This window comes from Cercospora kikuchii, assembly GCF_019650295.1.
Source record: "Cercospora kikuchii DNA, contig_00009, whole genome shotgun sequence".
NCBI classification, from domain to species: Eukaryota; Fungi; Ascomycota; class Dothideomycetes; order Mycosphaerellales; family Mycosphaerellaceae; genus Cercospora; species Cercospora kikuchii.
The window spans coordinates 1,569,268-1,588,998 of NW_025408590.1; the positions used below are offsets into that span (position 1 = coordinate 1,569,268).

Sequence of the window (19,731 nt, forward strand, 5' to 3'; positions counted from 1 at the left end):
AAGGCGGCTTTCACAGTCCAACGTTGGGAGGAAATGGAACCTTTTTGTGCTTCCGAGAAGCAGAAGGAGATACAACCAAAGTGTGATCTGCTTTCCAATCGATCCTTGTGTTCATCACCTGGTGGTCGACAAACAAGGCTCATGCCAAGCACTGGACCTGACACAGATCGCGCCATGGCAACTAAGGTTAAGCGCAACCTTGTTCACGTTGCCCCGGCCGTTGCTGCATGTGAATTGCAGGACAAAATTACTTCACTATCGTGACCATGTCAAGCAAGCACTGCTGCTGCTCTTTGCGATCCGACCTCTTGCCTTGTGAACAGCGAGCCGCGGTGGTCCTCTTTCCAACATCAACAGCGATCACAAACGTCGTATTGGCAAGAACAACAAGAAATGCAAAGAACGTCCTCACTGTCGGAAATCAAAACACAAAGCTCTGTCTGGGAAGTCGAGTCGAGTGTCCTTTCAACTCTCGTATCTGTCTCAGCGACCGAGGCAGCTGCGGCATCTCTCGCATAGTGAGCTTACTGCCTAAGCAATTGCCGTTGTGCTGTCCGCGACTTCTAGCGACCTCTCGCCCACAGACCAAGATCTTGACATCCATGCCACCAACTTGAAATTCTGAAGAACTCTTCCACATGGACGCATTGGACGAAAAAGAAAGCGCAGTCACCACAGTCACTCCCCTTCTAGGCCAAACCCGGCGGAAACGTGCAGTCATCTGGGCACGAAAACACAAGTGGATTTCCGGAGCGATCATCATGTCTCTTCTACTTTTACCACTCCTGGCACTTCTCGCACTTCACAACACACCATCTCACGCGAAATGGACGAGCGAAGTCGTCTACCCTTCACCTAAAGGCTACGGAGCTGGAGACTGGGATGCCGCATACGAGAAAGCGAGAGTGATGGTTGGGAAGATGAGTGCGAAGGATATGAATAATGTAACGATCGGATTTGGAAACGCTGGGACGGGTTGTGTGGGAGTTTCTGGCTCTGCGAAAAGCGTGGAATTTCCGGGGTTGTGTCTTCACGATGCAGGGCAGGGAGTGAGAGATACGGATGGAGTCAATGCTTATGCTTCTGGAATTTCGGTCGGAGCTTCGTGGAATTCAACGTTGGCGTATGAGAGAGCGGTATTTCTGGGTGCTGAGTTCAAGAAGAAGGGTGTTAATGTGGCTTTGGGGCCAGTGGTGGGACCTATTGGACGAGTGATGACTTCGGGACGAAATTGGGAGGGTTTTGCGAGTGATCCTTTTCTTGATGGCGTGCTTGGTGCTGAAACGATAAGAGGCATGCAGAAGAGTGTTATTGCTTGTGTTAAGCATTTGGTTGGGAATGAGCAGGAGACGAACAGGAATCCGATTGACGACGATGATGGGACAATACCGAGCAGCAGCTCGAATATTGACGATCGTACGATGCACGAGCTGTATCTCTGGCCGTTTCAGGATGCTGTCAAAGCTGGAGTTGGGAGCGTGATGTGTTCGTACAACCGGATCAATCAGAGCTACGGTTGCGAGAACTCAAAGATCATGAATGGCCTGTTGAAGGGAGAGCTCAATTTCCAAGGGTAAGTGAATTTGCTACAAGGCATTCTCAATTGGCGGCGAAAACTGACTGCTTCAAAGAATTGTTGTCTCCGATTGGGCTGCACAGCACTCATCCCTAGACTCTGCCAACGCTGGTCTAGACATGGCAATGCCGACTAGCGATTACTGGGACGATAACAAGCTCGCAGATGCGCGTGATGGATTCGACGAGGCTCGGCTGGCAGATATGGCGACGCGGATTCTGGCAACATGGTTCCAGTTCGGCCAAGACGATCCTGATTTCCCTCCTCTCGGTGTTGGAATGCCAGACGATATCCTCAAGCCACACAAATATGTTGACGCAAAGGACCCAGCTGCAAAGAGTTCTCTCCTACGACAAGCGATTGAAGGCCATGTCTTGGTCAAGAACGTGAACAACAGTCTGCCCTTGATCAAGCCGCGAACATTGTCTGTCTTTGGCTACGACGCGATCGCTCAGTCTCATTTCAATCCTGGCACCGGCGACTGGACACAAAATCGGGAAGCCATTGATCTGTCGCAGCCGCAGGAACAGCAGATTATGCGAAACCAGCCCATGTCAGATGCTCCATCGAAGTTCATGGGCACCTTGATTGTCGGCGGCGGCAGTGGCAGCAATGTACCTGCATACATCAGCAGCCCGTACGATGCTCTACAAGCCAGAGCGTATGATGATGACACGTCCATCCTTTATGACTTCACATCATACGATCCTAGAGTGATGCCCGAATCTGACGCATGCCTCGTCTTCATCAACGAGTACGCTAGCGAAGCATGGGATCGTCCTGGTCTCGCTGACGAAGAGAGCGACGATCTGGTTCGCAGCGTGGCATCGCAATGCAACAACACCATCGTGACAATCCACAACGCAGGTCCGAGATTAGTCGATGAGTGGATTGAGAACGACAACGTAACGGCCGTCATCTTCGCACATCTGCCCGGGCAAGATGCTGGTCGCGCAGTCGTTTCGCTACTGTACGGAAATGCCAGCCCTTCTGGTCGTCTACCATACACCGTCGCGAAAAAGGTATCCGATTATGGAGAATTAGCCGGCCCTTGCATCGACAAATCTCGAGACCCACAATGTGATTTTGAAGAGGGCGTGAACATCGACTATCGCAGCTTTCTAGCACGCTCAGTGACACCGCGATTTGAATTCGGGTTTGGCCTGACGTATTCCTCTTTCGAATACTCCGGTTTGAGCATCAACATGAATACCACCTCGACTGCTGATTCGACCAGCACTGCTCCGGTCTACGTCAACGGCACCACAGATCAAAATTCCGATCGCGATGACATGGGAGTTGGTGGTTTGAACTCTCTTTTCGAGAACGTCGGAACCATTAGTGCGACGGTGAAGAACACTGGCTCAGTCACCGCTGCTGAAGTCGCGCAATTGTATGTTCAGATTCCGGTCCCGAAGGATAGTTTGGGGAATAATCTCAATACGAGAGTTCTGCGCGGTTTTCAGAAAGTGGAATTTCTACCTGGAGAGGAAGCACAGGTCGAATTCAGTTTGAGGAGGAAGGATATTTCGTATTGGAATGCGGTGAATCAGACTTGGGTTGTGCCGAGTGGGGAATTTGAGGTTTTTGTTGGGAAAAGTGTGCTGGATACGCCTCTTGTGGACGCTTTCAGGCTTTAGAGACAGCGGAGCTGCCTAGATGCGCGCTATGGGTTTATGCCGATATGATATGATTGGGATCGCGTCATGAAGGATGGTTCCGTCTTGGCCATGGCAGCAATAGATGAATAATGTCGAAAACCTCTACAGAAGCGAGGTAAGCTTTTAGACGATATTTCGATCTAGGTACCAGCAGTGCGCGCCGTTCGTGCAATCCCATGGTTCCTGGGTCTCACAAGCTCTGGCTCTTTCAGCTGCCTTCCAGAAGTCTCTTCACTTCAGATCCCACTGTCGCCATCGCGCGACAGTACTCGCTAGAAGTCACATCGCACTCGGCCGAAATCTGATTATGTGCGTCGACCATGGCAGGAATCATGAAGCACCGCTTTGGGAATCCCTTTTCTTTCACCTTATCCTTCCCGAGTGTTATGAATTCGCGTATAGTCTCCGTCAACCCTGCACGACCGCCTTCAACTGACATCAGAACACGTTGTACTTGGTCTTCCTTGCGATAGAGCTCGTGAGAAATCGTGACAACGGCGCGTTCGGTCTCGTTGCGGAACATGATCCCTGGGGCGCCGAGGAGAGCGGTGAACGGACTCAGGTCGGATTCAGCTCTCCAGACTTTGCAAATTTCGCGCAGATGCCGTCTTGCGAGGCGTGCGGCCATGCTGCGGCATATGTAAAATGCTGGCTCGCCGTCTACGGCTGCGAAGACGCGATGTAGAGCTGACATGTATCGTCGGTACGTGAAGAAGACGTAGTCGTATTGAAAGGTTCTGAAATTGGGTGGCACGTCTTGATTTGTGCTCACAGGCGCGAATGCCTGAAGACAAAAGATCAGTCAGTCATTTATTGTCAGATGGAACGTGGTATACTGTCTGACCTTCGTCAATGCAGTGCTGAGCTCGACGGTCTGTTCCACCATGACGGACCGCTGACCATTCAGGGCAGCTAGTATCTTGTGTCGGACGTATAGCGATTTGGTCAGTAAACGGCGCAGGCAAAGCTCCTCGGGGATATCGATGGAGCCAAGGTTTTTCCCGTGTGAATATGAGATTGACTCCATAATTGTGCTCTCTGGAACAGTAGGCTCCATACCAGCAGCAAGGCATGCGTACTGGTCTATTTCGATGATCGTGTTCCACAGACATTCCTCGGCTGAGATGGCTGCAGACGCAGAGTTCTGATCTTGCGTGCGCAGGTGCAAGCCCAAACTCATTGCACTTCGGACAGTATTGCCGGATCTGATGTACGCGGCGGTTACATGTGTACTCACAACTTGTTCGGCAAGGCTGAGAAGTGCTGACGCTCGGACTGATTCGATAGTGGTTTCTCCAAACCACGACATCAATGCCAACAGGCCAGATGAGATGTCAAGCCACCGCTCCACTCGTTCGGCCGGAATACGTGCTTCATTGGACGCAAATGTCGCGTTGGCTAACACCATGACGAGGGCGCACGTTATCTCAAAGGAAGCCGAAGCATTTTGTGGATCCGTAAGCGAGTCCTCGAAGGATTTGTCAAAGGCACAACGATCGATCAGCGCGACAACAGTGTGCCAGGTGTCGTAGTACCGCATGATCAGTTCCAGGCAAACGTTGACCGGAGGCATATCGGCGGAAAGCGATTGCGCCGTACCTGACATGACGCTTGCCATTCTGCTTCTACGTCGAGCGACGACTGCATCCGCTTCGGTGTCAGGATGCGAAAGTGCTTCTGCTCCCATGTAGATCATGACTGGATCGAAGACTCGTAGTACACCAGTCGAATGTGAACGACCGCGCGGGTCATCAGGTGTTGGATTCCAAGTATGCGGCGGGTATTTCGACGTGGTCCAGACTTGCAGCTTGTCGGCCTGGATAATTTCCTGAATATATTGTCTACTCGCCTCGGCCGCGTCCCTTTGGAATTTCATGGCCGCGTCCGCTGCATCAACAGGCGCTGCATCTTGACGGGTAGCGGCCGGCTCGGTTGTGTTGGTTTGAGTAGCTGTGGCTGGAGTCCTGTCGGGTTGCACGCCATCGTAGCGACACTCATCTGCGCAGCCGTGCTTCTGGCACTGAAGGCACGGCAGAGTCTTGGAACATTTGACCTTTCGTCTGTGGCAGATGGCGCAGGAGGATTGCGGCCGAGGCCTCTTGTGTGGTCGGCGCACTGGAGGGTCAGCCATCGGTCATGCGATGAGAGAGGAAAAGGACGAGAGGCAAGAGTTGAGGCAACATTGTGTTGTTCAACAGCTCGGCGAAATGCGTTTTCGCCGAGCTTTGGGCGGAAGCTGACAGGTGATGAGAAAACCAGATGGCAGAGCCGGTGACGCGCCAGTGCTTGAGCGTCAGTCGCTGCTTCTTCAAACTCGGTCCATGGATATGGCAGCTTCTTCCGCTTCAGCCCTGCTATCGGGCGTGATGAGGTTGCATGTAGTGGAGAGTGCGGAAGATGCTTTCGCTGAGAGGAGATTAGCAAGAGCAGAAACTGGGCCACGATGCACACTTGGTGGCTTGACGAAATCCACAGCCTCTCCATGGCTATCGCCAGAACGATACCGCACTACTTCATCATTGCAGAGCACTGCACTCATTGGAGCTACATGGCCGCGGGACGAGAGCTCAGCGAGATGAGGTTTTGCAAGAGCTTGCTCCCTGCTTCATGATGCCATTGTCATATGTCCGATCGCTCTAGCTGCATTGCTGGTGCGCGATGATAACAGCATACTCCGGTTGCCGCACGCGTTGAGCCGAGTATCCCAACTTCACCACGAAGCCCATTGTCAGCAGCTTTTCCAGTCCACAGGAAATAAATGTAGCCCGGAGTCCATTACGATGGCAGTCGCGGATGCGCTTGGTCAAGCCTCACCTCTTGCCACTCTCGCACTCCTCGCAGCCATATCTTACGTCGTCTACAGAACATATTTCGATCCACTCTCACACGTTCCCGGACCATTCATATGTCGACTCACAAGTCTATGGGTCTGGATACATTCCTGCCTGGGAGACGAATGTCGCCAAATCGACGCACTTCACGCAAAATACGGACCTGTGGTCAGGATAGCACCAAACGAGGTCGTGTTTTCAGAAGGAGAGGCGCTGGTCCCAATCTACTCCGAGAGAGGCGGCTTCCTCAAATCACCGGCATACGCGAACTTCGACTTCGAGGGCCATCAGACCATCTTCAGTGCTCGCGATCCAGCTCATCGCGCCAAGAGGAGCAAGGCAGTCGTGCCGATGTTCAGCACTGCAGCCATACGGGCGAGTGTCGACACGATAGAGGGTTGCATTGACCAATTCGTGAAGCGCCTCCAAAGCGAAGTCGAAGAAGCACGTTCGAGAGCCAAGGAGACGGGCAGATCGCAACCTGTCGATGTTCTCAATCTCACTCGTGGTCTGGCATTAGATGCCGTCACTTCGTACTTGTTCGGCAAATCCTACGATGGCTGCAATGAGAAGACCTCGAGGCTGTCCGCTTCCATGTTCGTTGACTCGGTCGTGTCATTCGGACGCTTCTTCTATCTTCCAAACTACCTCTTCGGCCATATCTTTACAATCTGCCAGAAACTATCTCCGCCGTCCCTAGAGGAAAATCAAAGCATCGAAAAAGTCGACAGCTTCACCAAAACCTTGACTCAGAACCCTCCAGGCGAAGACTTCTACCAAACCCGCCTCCTAAACTCTGGCATCAACCCCGAAGAAACCAACATTCAAATGCAAGACGTAATCTTCGCCGGCACAGACACAACGGGCACGAACCTCGCCATGCTCCTCTGGAATCTCACAAGCCACCCCTCCGTCCTCCAAAAACTCCAACAAGAACTCACAGAAGCCGAGCACACGACCCCAAACTACGACCCTTCCACCCTGCCCTACCTCAACGCAGTCACAAAAGAAACCCTCCGCCTCTCCATGGCAAACCCAACACGTTTCCCCCGCATCGTCCCACCCTCAGGCTGGACCTACACTTCCCCTTCCACTGCCAAATCCTATCACATCCCCGGCGGAACACAAGTCGGTCTACAACCTTGGACTCTCCATTTCAATCCTTCTGTATTTCCCGATCCGCACACTTTCAATCCCGACCGCTGGCTCAACCCCACGAAAGAAATGCAACGAGATTGGATTCCATTTAACATTGGAGCACGGCAATGTATTGCGAGGAATTTGGCTATGACGGAATTACTCTTGACAGCGAGAGCAATTGTGAAATCGAATGTTCTAAAAAGGGCGAAAGTGGTAAAAGAGAGGTTTGAGGTGGTGGAGTGGTTTAATGCGAAGATTGTGGGGGAGAAAGTGGAGTTGGTCTGGGAGTAATTTGGTTGTAGAATTGGTTAGAGATGGTTGGTACGCGTGAGTGAGATGCTCTTGGATCGTCGATTGATGGTGCAGTGACTTTGGCACAAAATTTATGCATTCCACACCTCTCTTAGGGTTACAGGCGTCTTAGGGTAGACTACCGCCGGCGACGACGTGGGGTCCCGATGGACCAAATGAACACTCCATTAAATTCATGCTTTCTCCGTCATAATATATGAGAAGTTGTGTCGTGTTTGGAGAAGTATCGCGTGTGCAACTCAAATTTCTCTGACTTTGGCCCCGGACGAAATTCCCAACTCGACCAGAAACTGGCACACATCACCACACAGTCAAAGGGCCGTCTCAAGAAGCCTAAAAGAATGACGAGCACACACGACGGTACGCTCCTCCACATTGCAAATCCCCAGAACATGCATAAAAGATACGACTCGTTTGGTCGCGGCGAAAAGGGACAAGAGATGGCCCACCATAAAAGTCGGCACTCGCCCCGTTCTCCAAATCTCCAACGAAGAGCGAGGGAAGTCGACAACAGAAATTCACGATCACCAAGCACGGGAGAAGTGGAAGACACAACAAGTTACAATGTTGAATATGTTTTCATTGAAACTCAATTAAGAGTCCAGAAGAAGCTGGTGAATCTACCTGGCCTAGCAGTGCATCTCCGCCACATGCGACCTGCAAATATCTCGGCCCATTTTCCTTTTCAACAGTGGATCGCCGTACCCAGCGGTAACGGCCCACAGTACGGGTACAACTCAGAGGTAGACAACGTTCTTCATCCTCGAGGCCCAGAACCCGTTCTCTCATCCCGCGAGCGAACCCTTCCTCCAACGCCCGCCCCTCTACTGCGCCATGGACGCGGGCAGACTTCGAGGGCTGTTCTGAGGCATGCTCATCGCGCCCGGACTCTGCATTCCTCCGTTATTACCCACGGTATTGACGCTCCCTGATGAACTCAGCCTTTGCATTTGAGGCGTGTTAGAACGCGATACTGGGCGCTGTCCGTTGGCGCCTGCCACCTGCGACATTTGATTGACATTCTGGTACGGCGACTGGCCTGGAGATGTCGCGGCCATGTGCGGACTGGCGTTGTTGGCGACGGGACTGCTGTACAACTGCGCGTGATTCGCGTTGGGGCTTTGCATCTGTCGCATCTGCGGCATTTGCAACTGCTGATTGCGCATGAGCTGTGCACGATAATCTTCCTGTGCTTGAGAGGAATTGGTGTTCCCTTGTGAGCTCATAGCCGCACCGGTTTGTTGCTGGGTGTTCGCAGCTCCGTTGACCTGAGAGTACATTCCGTTGACGCCATTGGCGACGGGACGCTGCACGTATTGACCCTGCTTCTGCTGGTATGCCTGCGAGGGTACACCAGCCTGGCCCTGGTTGGCCATGCCCGAAGCGGCGTTCATAGCGTTCTGCCGGGCTTGATTGCTAGACTGCTGACCTGTCTGCTTGGAAAGCTGCTGTATTGCCAAAGCTTGAATTTGCTCATCCGACAATGATGGATTTGCCGCTCGCAGCTGGTTTTGTATGGCGAAAATTTGGGGTGTATGGCCGGAGGAGAGCTTCTGTGGTGCAGTCTGCGGGGTTGGGGGAGGTGGCATGCTGGGAGAGCCATTCATCTGCTGATTTCCATTGTGAGTTGAGTTGCCTTGCTGCTGCTGCTGCTGCGATCGTTGGAAAGCCGCCAGAAGAGCCTGGTTTTCTTGAAGCTGTTGTTGCGTTGTCGTGTGAGCACTTACTTGTTGTGTCGGAACGGTATTGCCATTCGCTACCGGATATTGCTGACCAGCGTATTGTGGGTTTCTCATCTGCTGAGGGTGTGGCTGTGCCTGCAAATTAGCGTGCTGTGCCATTTGAGGAGCTCGTGCCTGCATCTGCGCTTGCGGTATACCCTGGCCATTCACGTGCGGAGGGGCGAGGTGACCGTTCCTCTGCGCCATCTGCAAGTTTGCTCTGCCTTGCTGCGATGCCGCCATCTGTGCATTGACATTGGGGACTTGTTGTCCATTGACCTGCATCTGAGCTTGTTGCGCAGGCATGTTAGCGCCAGGCGGACGTTGCTGTCCCGCAGCAGCTTGTGCTTGTGGGCCACCAGCCATCTGCATCTGCTGAGCTGCGCGTGCAGCCGCAAGCTGTTGTCTTTGAGCCTCAATGATCTTGGCACGGTGTTGCCGCGCTTGCTCAAGCATCGCTGCATCCCTCTCCGCACGCTTCTTGCTGAACTCCTGCGGAGTCATCTTCATCGAGCGGACCGGCGGGTTGGCGTCAGCTTGAGTCTTTCGTTGAGCGGCGGCACGAGCTGTTTCAGCTTGCTTCCAGGCCGCCTGCTCACGCTTCTTAGCCAGTTTACGGAAGCCTTCCACCATCCACAGGTATCGTGTTGAGCGCCGTTTCTCCACCCGCGTGGGCGTCGTCTTACGTCGCATGGGGACATGAGATGGCGCGCCGTTCTGTGCAGCCTGCTGCTGTATGGCCTGCACCTGTTGCTGATAGCGTCGTTCCGAAGCCTGCTGCGCTTGTTCCAGCCTGGCGTACCATGTCTTAAAGTACACCGTCTTGCGCATATCCGCAGGCAAGGATTCCAGGTCAACCCATCGCTCAAAGCATTCCCAAGGAGTGCGTCGCTCTGCAGAACTCTTGTATCGCGTGCTCAAGCTCATTTCGTCCGCAATGAGTGACCAGTTGAACGAGTAGTCCTTTGCCAGCTTTCTGAGCTTTTGATCGTCCTCCCAAATCCACTGAGAACCGGCACGATATTCATAAAATTGAGTGTTCGGCATCAAGAACTCAGATGGAGGCCTGAAAGCATTGTTCGAATGCAGCCTATCCCGAATGGGTTTGTTGACAGGATCGAAAAGAGCACAATCGGAGCCCTCAGGATCAGATCGAGCGTTCTCGCGAAGTCTTTTGCTTCTCGGCTGGGCTTCCAGAAGCTCGTCTTCATCATCGTACTCATAGCGACTTCGTTTTAGAGACGGGCGGCTCACGGTCGGAAGCACTCGCCCTTCGACGAACTTGGAGACCGCTGTGTAGGATTGCGTAGGATGCCTGCCCGTAAGATCCAGTAGACCAGCATGCGGGAGTGTAGCGAGAGCTTTTGAAAGCTTTCCGGATTTATCAAGGCGGTCGATTGTGCCCTTGAGCTCTGGGGGAACCACCACGGTTGTCGGAAGTGGCGAGCCTTCTCGTGGAGTGGGCGGATCAAGATCGTCCTCGCGAGCAGACTCCCCGCCGTCAAGATCGGGAACAGATTCTGCGCCCTCGTCTGTCTTCTTCACCTTCACTTGCATCTTGGTTCTCTCCTCCGCATCTGCATGGCACCAGTCCGCGCACCTCTGAGCCAGCCAAGCACAGACACTTTTCTTCATTTGCCGCTCTGCCCGGAAGTCCTTTCGCATCCATCTCATTTCTTCCATCATGTGGTCATGGTGACTGAATGGCTGCGGAGGCTCTTTCTGCTTCTCCATCTGTCGCAGTGACCATTTATTCGCGTTCTGGAGCTGGTAAATGCGTCTGAGCATGCGAAAGTCCAGTCGCTCGTGCAGAGAAATGAAGTGATCATCTGTGGAAAGTGCTTTCGGCACCATCTTGATGAGCTCGGGCAAAGTCCTAGTTCTCGAGTTTGGTGATTCGTGTGCCTGGATCCTGAAGAGAGGCTCCAGATAGTCCTTGTCGGGGTCATCTGCGGCACCCTTCAACCTTTCAAGTTGATCAATAGCTGAGTCGATGTCGTCTGGCTGCCGATACTGTGCGAGTAGACGTGTTGGACGAGTGCTTTGTGTCAGCGGTGAGTCCCGTCGTAATGTTCCACTGTTATCATGATGATGGCGCTGTGTGAGCGGCGAGACGGCAGCTGGAGAGTGCACGTCTTTGCGGGAGGCCGGTGTATTATCGGCAGAGTGTGAGTGCGCTCGATCCTGGCCCAAGATTTCGGAGACGGATTTTTGTCGCATCGCACCAGACGACACTCTGGTAGTCATTCGAGGAGGAGCCGGGGTCACCGCGGGAGTCGATGCTTCCGGTTCGACAGGTGGGTGCTGCTTGGCTGTATCAACCGAGAGCTGAGGTCTATCGCGTGTTGAGACGGTGATGTTGTCCCCATCATCTTGCACGCCGGCCCTGGAGGCTGCCTCTTCGTCAACATCGTCCGAAGCTGGTTTCGCGTCCTTGACTGAAGGTCTCTCAACTTGCTCTTCAGATTGATCCATTTCCACTTCACCAACCGCCTCTTCAGCCTCCGTCTGACGTGCGGAGTCCTTCACGTCAGGCTCAGGACCGCCAACATCCTCACGCGGTGCACGTTCCGTTGCTTCCCTTGCAGCTGCCGCACGTTCCTCCCATTTCAACTGATCATCAGGCGTTGATACATCGCCAAGCGCTTCTTGCCTCGCAATCTCTTTCTGTGCTTCCAATACGCGATCGTGTTCTTCCTTCTCTCGTATCTGCTCTGGCGACGGCTGGAGATCCTTGGGCACTTCTACTGCAAGCTCCGAGTCCGGCGACGTATCTGGCGATTCCTGCGGAGCCTGAGGCGTAGCAGCAGAGTGAGCTCCTACAGTGGAGGATGGAGAGGAAGCAGCTTCTGCATTCGGAGCAGGAAGACGCTGGGTGGATTTCACTTCAGGCTCTGTTTTGCGTTGTGCTTCAGCTGACTCGCGCTCTCGTAGGCGCTCTTCCTGGACCTCTTGCGGAGGAAGATGCACAGTCTTCGCAGGTGACTTCGGTCGCTGTTGGTCGAGGAGTTGCGTCGTCGGTGCTGAAAGCTGAGCATCCTCCTCGGGTAATGGAGCAGCGATATCGACTGGCTGGACAACCGCTGCTGGGTCAGACGCTTCCCGCGTGGCTTGAATTGACGGGGACGGATGAGCATTGGCCTTGTTCAAAGCCGGGAGGGGTTCGTGTGCTGTGGACGCGACCTCTGCAATGGAAGTCGCGGTTTCATCTGCTTTCGCGGTCACAATGCCTTGTTTCGGCCCCGCGACCGCGCTTGGAGTTCCATCGCGAGTCCCAGAGGATCCGGGCGGGTCACTTTCGAGTTTCGATACAGATATTGACGCGTCGGAAGGCTGTTGTTGTAGCGTAGAAGCAGGTGGAGGTCGAATGGCTAGCAATGTCGCGTCGAAAGTGCGGCCGCTTCACGTGTCTGTTAGCCAGTGGCGAGGGCAATATCACGTCGCACGCACCTGGATAAGTCATGATCTTGCAGGAAGACTGCTTCATCTTCGGTGACGGTGTCTGCACCGAATTTCGCGTTCACCAACGAGGTGAGGCTGGTGTTATCGTTGATGGTGTTGTAGACGGCCAGCAGCGCGCGTAGCTCCGCAGAATGCGACGATGCGAGCGACTTCTGTGCAGCACGTTAGCATCACAACTCGACCACTTCGCATCGCAAATTCGCCAAACAAATTGCACCAGCGGTGCGAAATATCGCGTAGAGCGTGCCGTGCGAAAATGGGCAATTGTGCTTACCAACTGGTCCTGTTTCGCCGTGAGTGCAGCATGGCGAAGCGACTCGACCGATGACATGAACTCGTCGCCTTCCAGTGCGCTGCATCTGTCATTCAGCAACGAACAACAGACGAGCGACGTGCTGCTGGGGGACGGCGGGCGAGAATTGTGGGCGTCGGGGTCGGCGTGGTGGAGGATTATCTGTTCGTGAGACCGCGACGCTTCTGCTGGGTGGTGATGCGACGATGCTTGCTCTTGCGGCCTGCTTCCCCAGATGATAAACTGAACGTGCCTGAGGACTCCCGTCGGCCTTAGCTTGCCGCGTCCTGAACTTTTTTCTCGAGCGACGACACCACAACCTTCCACGCAGTTCTCGGAGTACCAATATGGCTGCTGTCAGTGGGAAGCGGAAGCGTGAAGAGGCGACTGGCAAGCAGAAGCCGGTGAAGAAGGCAGCGCTGTCGCCTCCGCCCGCTCCCAAAACTTCCGCAGCCAAATCTCAGAAGAGCAGCATCGAGAAAGCTCCTGCCGCAAGCAAATCCAACAGCAGTGAAGACAATCATACAGACGATTTGCACGTCCAAATCGTCACTGGATCATACGAGCGCGTGCTCCACGGGCTCCAGGTGCGCATACCTCGAACAAGCCTCGGATCTGCGACACAAGACGACAAAGTCACGTTCTCCGACACCTTCCTCTTTGCAGCTCACGCCTCAGCAATTCGATGTCTGGCCATCTCGCCTTCAGAGGATGCGGACAAGCGACTCTTAGCCACCGGCTCCTCGGACGAGCGCATCAATGTCTACAGCTTATCGACATCACCCCCGCCACCTGGAGCAAAACCAAATTTACCATCTCTGTCTGGAGTTGCAGCTGCTGAGAATCCTCGCAACAAGAACCTGGGCAGCTTGATTCATCATGACCGAGCAATCACGCGCTTGCATTTTCCAATCAAGTCGAAGCTGTTCAGTGCTGCAGAGGACTCCACGATAGCGATATCACGGACACGCGACTGGACAATGCTGGGTTCCATGAAGGCACCAGTTCCCAAACCTCAAGGGCGACCGTCTGGGGACACTGCTGCGCCAGGCGAGATACCTGCTGGAGTCAACGACTTCGCGATACATCCGAGCCAGAAACTCATGTTGAGCGTAGGCAGGGGCGAGAAGTGTCTGCGGCTGTGGAATCTAACAACGGGAAAGAAAGCTGGAGTGCTGAACTTTGACATCGACCTTCTCAAGCAGGTCGGCGAAAGCAAATTCAGCAGTGGCGAGGGGAGGAGAATCTTATGGGACGAGGCAGGCGAAAACTACATCGTTGGGTTTGAGCGCGGGGCGGCCGTCTTTGGAGTGGAATCAAAACCGAAAGCGATCATCAAGCCAGACCGGCCGACGAAAGTACATCAAATGAGGTTTGTGACCACGCAAGGCGGGAGTAATGTGCTGGCACTGTCCACGGAGGATGGGAGAATCTTGCTCTACAACATCGCTTCTGCAGAAGACTCAGCAGAGGGAAGCAAATTGCCTCAACTCAAGTGCGTGGCTCAGCTAGGAGGGGAAGCAGCTGGCGTTTCTGGGCGGATCAAGGACTTCGAAGCACTCAACCTTCCCGGGGCGAACGCGCCTATACTCTTCGTTACTGCTGGCAGCGACGGTGCTATACGACTATGGACAGCGAGCGCGGACGAAATCTCAAGTGAGGCTGAGGGTGTAACGAAGCAAGTGGGACGACTGGTGGCTACGCACGAGACTGGCGATCGTGTGACTTGTTTAGGCGCGTTTGTGTTGGACGGGAAAGCGAATGACGGAGTGGACGATGCAACAGAAGATATGGCGGATGCTGGCCTGGGTGCTGATGCTGAGGACGATTCCGAAGAAGACAGCGACTAGATGTAATTTCTCACAGATCGAAGAAACGACTAGCTCGGCTTTGAGCATGACTTTCGTAATTCCTTGTACCTCTGATAAGTGGAAGACTGTAATCGTAGCAGCTATTTGGATGGCTTTTCGCCATGTATAGACCCTGCCTGGCATCACGTCCGACAACAGGTGTTGAATGTTCCTGATACGTATGACCGCTCAACCTGCCGCCTGCGACGCCTTCGGGACGGTCTTCACGCAGCGTCGTCAGCAGCAGAGGCGATGCTGCAACTCATTCTTCGGCGGCCTGCAGCACTTCATCTCGTACTGCAGGCAACGAGTAACGCCCGCCCGCGTGGCGTTGCCTCGAGGCATTGCTATTCTTATCATCTTGTCGACGGTCACATGTCTACGACCAGTGTGAGTAATGCGTTTCGCGTGAGTTGCTGCGTCTGATGAGAGCCGGCGTGATGCATGTGGAGAGGTTGGCGACGGTGTCACAACGCGTGGGAAGCACTTCGGGATAGCGGCGCAGCAGGCAATCAAGAGCTGCGCATCTCCTGGCCTGGTGAAATTGCGATCGCAAACGTGGGCATAGATCCGCGCGCTGGCCGTGCGTGGCCAACGTCGATGACCCCTCTAGACGCTGTCGCTGGTGCGGACGTCTTGTTGTTGTCGCCGTATTCACCTTGTCTTGTCCTTGACCACAGCACAACCAACGGCGACAGCAAAAAGAGTGGTGGTTCCTGGAGGCCCACCGGAGTCACATTGGCACACGCAACCACGCTAGCCTCCTGCCTCCATCCCACAAGATCGAGCGGCAGACCCTGACGACGACCTGCATGACCTGTGCATCTCTTGTCTCGTATCTGCCGCGCTGCACACACGCCCCCGACTCTGCTCTCGAACGACTCCTCCTGCTGTCCGCGACCCTCGACCAGCCATTCCAACCAGTTTTCCCATATCCAGCATCTCCCCGCGACCACGGCCCCCACATTGCGCCGCCCACGTTGTGAGGCTCGAGAGCCTCCCCAGCCCGCCGGCTGACCACCATGGGCAACATCTCCAGCAGTCCCTACGATGGCGCCTCGATCTGTCTGAGTGATCAGACGCGCTTCTCAGTCGCCAGTGTCCACGTCACCAACTCGCGCGGCCAGACATTGTTCAGAGCATCTCCCAATGCATTTCCAGCAACGCGATTCAGCGCGCATAAAGACGTCGGGGATGACACTCCAGTGGACTATGTTCAGGACCCGGAAAGCCTTTTGAACGGCATGCCGCCTTCGTTCCTGTTGCGGTTATCGAACGGCGACGATCTCAACTTCCATTTCACATTCATCATCCGACAGCAGGCGAAGTCTGGCGCAGTGGGGACGGCGAATTCAAACAGCACATCACCGACAGCAACGGCATTTGATACTTCAATATCAGGTCTGACATATATTTTCGCATCAACGCCCAAAGAGGTCGAGCACTTGGTAGTGCGAGAGTTTCATACAGATCCCAATCTGCACAAGAACCCCAATGTGCAGCTCGTGGGGGACTATTCGACAGGAGGCAGTCCGAGCGCACAGTTTAGCTGGTCATGGAAATGGCGGCCCCCGAAGCCGTCGGAAGATCGAGGAGGAGGATGGCGGAATAGTTGCAGTTTTGTTGAGTACAACCAGAGGTCGCACAAGCTGGAAACGCTCGCGAGCTTCAGCTTCTGGGTTCAAAATACCCAGCGATTCTTCAGTGCCGCTCCACGATCGCCGATGCTCGATCCCAATCAGATCACCATGCCGACCAGATTGCGAGTACCCTCCACACAATCGATCGAGTCGAGAGTCAGCAACGTGAGCGATTCTGAAGGAGAAGGCAGCTATCAGGACTTCAAAGACAAGGATATGCCCCAATCGCCAACCTTCGAACCTATTCCGGAAGACGGTCTGAGCCAGATCCCGACTATGAGCACGCAGTCAATGGCAGGACCAGTGAAGGTGGATCTGGCGACATGCAAGCCTGGGGAGGACCCATCGCTTAATGAGGATGGACCACTTTTCCGAGCCACAATGCGTTCGCTGGAGCAGAAGACGAGCAGCATGAGACAGCGAATGAAGAAAGTGTTGAAGACGGCCGAGGCGGCGGAATCTGCCCAACAAGCATGCAATCAAGCCGTTGCGGACTTCACGAACGCACTACGGGATGCCGCGACATCGAATGCGAACGCCGTCCAACCCGCGCTCGACCACTATTTCGAGAAGATCGCGAAAGAGATATTACATTACGAGAAGCAGAACACAGTCAATTTGCAGAAGCTCATCATTGAACCGATTAGCAAGCTCTACAATTTTGAGATCAAACAAGCAGACAACAAGAAGAGAGAGTTTGACGAGGAGAGCAAGGAATACTATGCGTTTGTGGGCAAGTATCTTGGTCAAAGGACCGAATCGCTCAAAGAGAAGAAGGTCGTACGAAGTGACGAGAAGTATCAAGCCAAGCGGAGGACTTTCGAGCTCAAGCGGTTCGACTACTCGAGCTTCATGCACGATCTACATGGTGGGCGCAAAGATCAGGAAGTACTATCGCATTTGACGAAGTATGCCGACGCACAGGCCAAGAGCTACCTCGCGACTGCGAAGAAAGTGGAGGACATGATTCCACAGTTGGACGCTCTCGTTGCGGAGGTCCGATTAGCAGATCAGGATTTCAAGCTGCTGCGCCAGGAACGAGAAGAGAAACGTCGCGCTTTGGAGACAAGCACGAAACTTACAAACGAAGATGGCAACATTGCTCCGGCTGGAGGTCTCTCGCATTCCACGTCGGTCAGAGAACAAGCTCGAGGCGAGGGCGTGCCTATGAGAACGACCAGCTTGAGTGGTGGCGCGGCGCTGTCGCAGTCGCCACCCTCTGCAAGCCATATGAATGGGCAGACCATCGCGAACGGCATGCTCAATACTCCCACTAGCTCAGCTGCCGCCAATTCCGCTAGTCCCGCGAGCAAGTTCAAGGGTATTCGTGATTTGGAAGACAATTCCAGCACAACCCTCAATAACGGCGCGACAATGCGAAAAGAAGGCCTTTTGTGGGCCTTGAGCAGACCTGGCAGCCACGTCGACCCGAAAGGCATCACCAAACCTGGTTGGCACAAATTCTGGATTGTGCTCGATCAAGGCAAGCTTTCCGAGTATGTAAACTGGAAGGATAAGCTTGATCTGCACATGGACCCGATTGATCTCAGGATGGCTTCCGTTCGTGAGGCCCGGAATGCCGATCGTCGATTCTGCTTCGAGGTCATCACGCCGCAGTTCACTCGCGTTTATCAAGCCCCATCTGAGGATGATCTACGCGCTTGGATCGGCGCCATCAACAATGCCTTGCAGAGTGCGTTCGAGAATAAATCTCAGCCGCTCCCAGCAACGCCCTCGCCCGCCAACTCGCATCGCAAAGACATTGCTGCAGTCTTGACGGGAAAGAGCTCTTCCTTCTCAGGGCACAGGCAGACATCGAATCCTAACAGGATCTCTGCTTCAGGCGCTGTGAGCAGACATGCGACGACGGGCGACAAGCCTGCATACAAGCGGATGGAAAGTGAACCTGAGCCTTCCGCACTTCTTCAACGCATCAAAAATGCTGACGAGGGCAACAAAGTCTGTGCTGATTGTGGATCCGATGCGAAGGTCGATTGGTGTTCCATCAACCTTGGTGTGCTGCTTTGCATTGAATGCAGTGGCATACATCGCTCATTGGGCACGCACATCTCCAAGGTTCGAGGTCTGACTCTTGATACCTCGTTCGCAACGCAAGATATTGTCGAAGCTCTACTCCTGATCGGCAATCGTGTTAGCAACATGATCTGGGAGGCTAAGCTCGATCGATTCCTCAAGCCTTCACCGCATTCGACGAGAGATCAAAGGCTGCATTTCATCACCGCGAAATACAGTGACCGCACATATGTACAGCAACCAGCGGCGCCGAATACGCCCGACGACCTCCTTTTGACGAGTATTAAGAAGAACGACATTCAGGGCGTGCTCCACGCACTCGCGCTGCGAGCCAATCCAAATGCCCACGACCGCGTGCGAGCGACGCATGCCGTATATCTGGCGTTGGCAGCCGCCGATCCAGCTGCACCAGCCAGTGCAGCAGCTTCAAGCATCAGGCACGCTTCTGGCTCCTCGCTCTCGGGTGCCCCACGACCATCAAGTCCGCTCCCACGAAAGCCATTCCCCGTGGCGGAACTCTTGCTACAGAACGGTGCCGATATCCCAACGGAGCCTTCGCCATTCCCTCTCTCCGACCACGCCAGAATGTATCTTGAGCTCAAGCGAGAGCAAAGATTAGGCAAGAGCGAGACCAGCGCCGGCATGGAAGCCAATGGCGACAACCTGGCTCCACTGCCAAACTCCGGCATGGGCTCATCACCCGGTAGTCTCTCCCGTGATCGAGAAAAGCTGCTACACCGGCACAGCAGCGGTCGACCCAAGAGCCGAGCATCAGACGCCATCGAAGGCTTTGTGAAGAAGTAGCATTTCATTACTCCCGCTGGCTTTGAGTCAAATTGTTTCGATACAACGCTGATGGCTGCTAGTAGAAGCAGCAGTACCCTAAGACTAAGTGCTTCACCCGAACGTGCTATACGTCGCGCTAAATCGCTGAAGGCAAGGGTGAGCGCTCATTATATGGGCTTGGACGGCGCCACGGAGATCCTCGCCGGACGAGGGACGACTTCTGCGCCTGTTAGCCCTTTCAAGCTCATGACGAGGACGCCGATTATGATGGGTATCAGGGAGAGGATTTGGGATTTGCGGAGGAGAGCGCAGTCTGATCCGGCTAGGCTGGAGTCTGGTCAGGATGTGGAACGAAAGCTGAGTTTCATGTGAGATGATGGAGGAACTCATGAGGGTATACGTGACCTCTGCTCCGATGCGAACGAG

At 54.1% G+C, this 19,731-nt stretch overlaps 6 protein-coding genes across 6 annotated transcripts; 4 read left to right on the forward strand and 2 right to left on the reverse strand.

Annotated features, from left to right (window-relative positions):
* Window positions 1-638: 638 nt before the first annotated feature.
* Window positions 639-3,216, forward strand: CKM354_001273500 (uncharacterized protein; the record flags this gene model as incomplete). The annotated part of the gene is made up of 2 exons (XM_044808260.1): window positions 639-1,573; window positions 1,632-3,216. 2 exons carry the CDS (start codon window positions 639-641, stop codon window positions 3,214-3,216), a joined length of 2,520 nt encoding a protein of 839 aa, XP_044664195.1.
* A 229-nt stretch (window positions 3,217-3,445) lies between these two features.
* Window positions 3,446-5,368, reverse strand: CKM354_001273600 (uncharacterized protein; the record flags this gene model as incomplete). The annotated part of the gene is made up of 2 exons (XM_044808261.1): window positions 3,446-4,021; window positions 4,082-5,368. 2 exons carry the CDS (start codon window positions 5,366-5,368, stop codon window positions 3,446-3,448), a joined length of 1,863 nt encoding a protein of 620 aa, XP_044664196.1.
* A 649-nt stretch (window positions 5,369-6,017) lies between these two features.
* On the forward strand, window positions 6,018-7,499 carry CKM354_001273700 (uncharacterized protein; the record flags this gene model as incomplete). The annotated part of the gene is made up of 1 exon (XM_044808262.1): window positions 6,018-7,499. The coding sequence occupies one exon, from the start codon at window positions 6,018-6,020 to the stop codon at window positions 7,497-7,499; it is 1,482 nt and encodes a 493-aa protein (XP_044664197.1).
* Window positions 7,500-8,344: 845 nt separating this feature from the next.
* Window positions 8,345-13,034, reverse strand: CKM354_001273800 (uncharacterized protein; the record flags this gene model as incomplete). The annotated part of the gene is made up of 3 exons (XM_044808263.1): window positions 8,345-12,641; window positions 12,692-12,855; window positions 12,978-13,034. 3 exons carry the CDS (start codon window positions 13,032-13,034, stop codon window positions 8,345-8,347), a joined length of 4,518 nt encoding a protein of 1,505 aa, XP_044664198.1.
* Window positions 13,035-13,342: 308 nt separating this feature from the next.
* Window positions 13,343-14,845, forward strand: CKM354_001273900 (uncharacterized protein; the record flags this gene model as incomplete). The annotated part of the gene is made up of 1 exon (XM_044808264.1): window positions 13,343-14,845. The coding sequence occupies one exon, from the start codon at window positions 13,343-13,345 to the stop codon at window positions 14,843-14,845; it is 1,503 nt and encodes a 500-aa protein (XP_044664199.1).
* Window positions 14,846-15,867: 1,022 nt separating this feature from the next.
* Window positions 15,868-19,323, forward strand: CKM354_001274000 (uncharacterized protein; the record flags this gene model as incomplete). The annotated part of the gene is made up of 1 exon (XM_044808265.1): window positions 15,868-19,323. The coding sequence occupies one exon, from the start codon at window positions 15,868-15,870 to the stop codon at window positions 19,321-19,323; it is 3,456 nt and encodes a 1,151-aa protein (XP_044664200.1).
* Window positions 19,324-19,731: the final 408 nt, after the last annotated feature.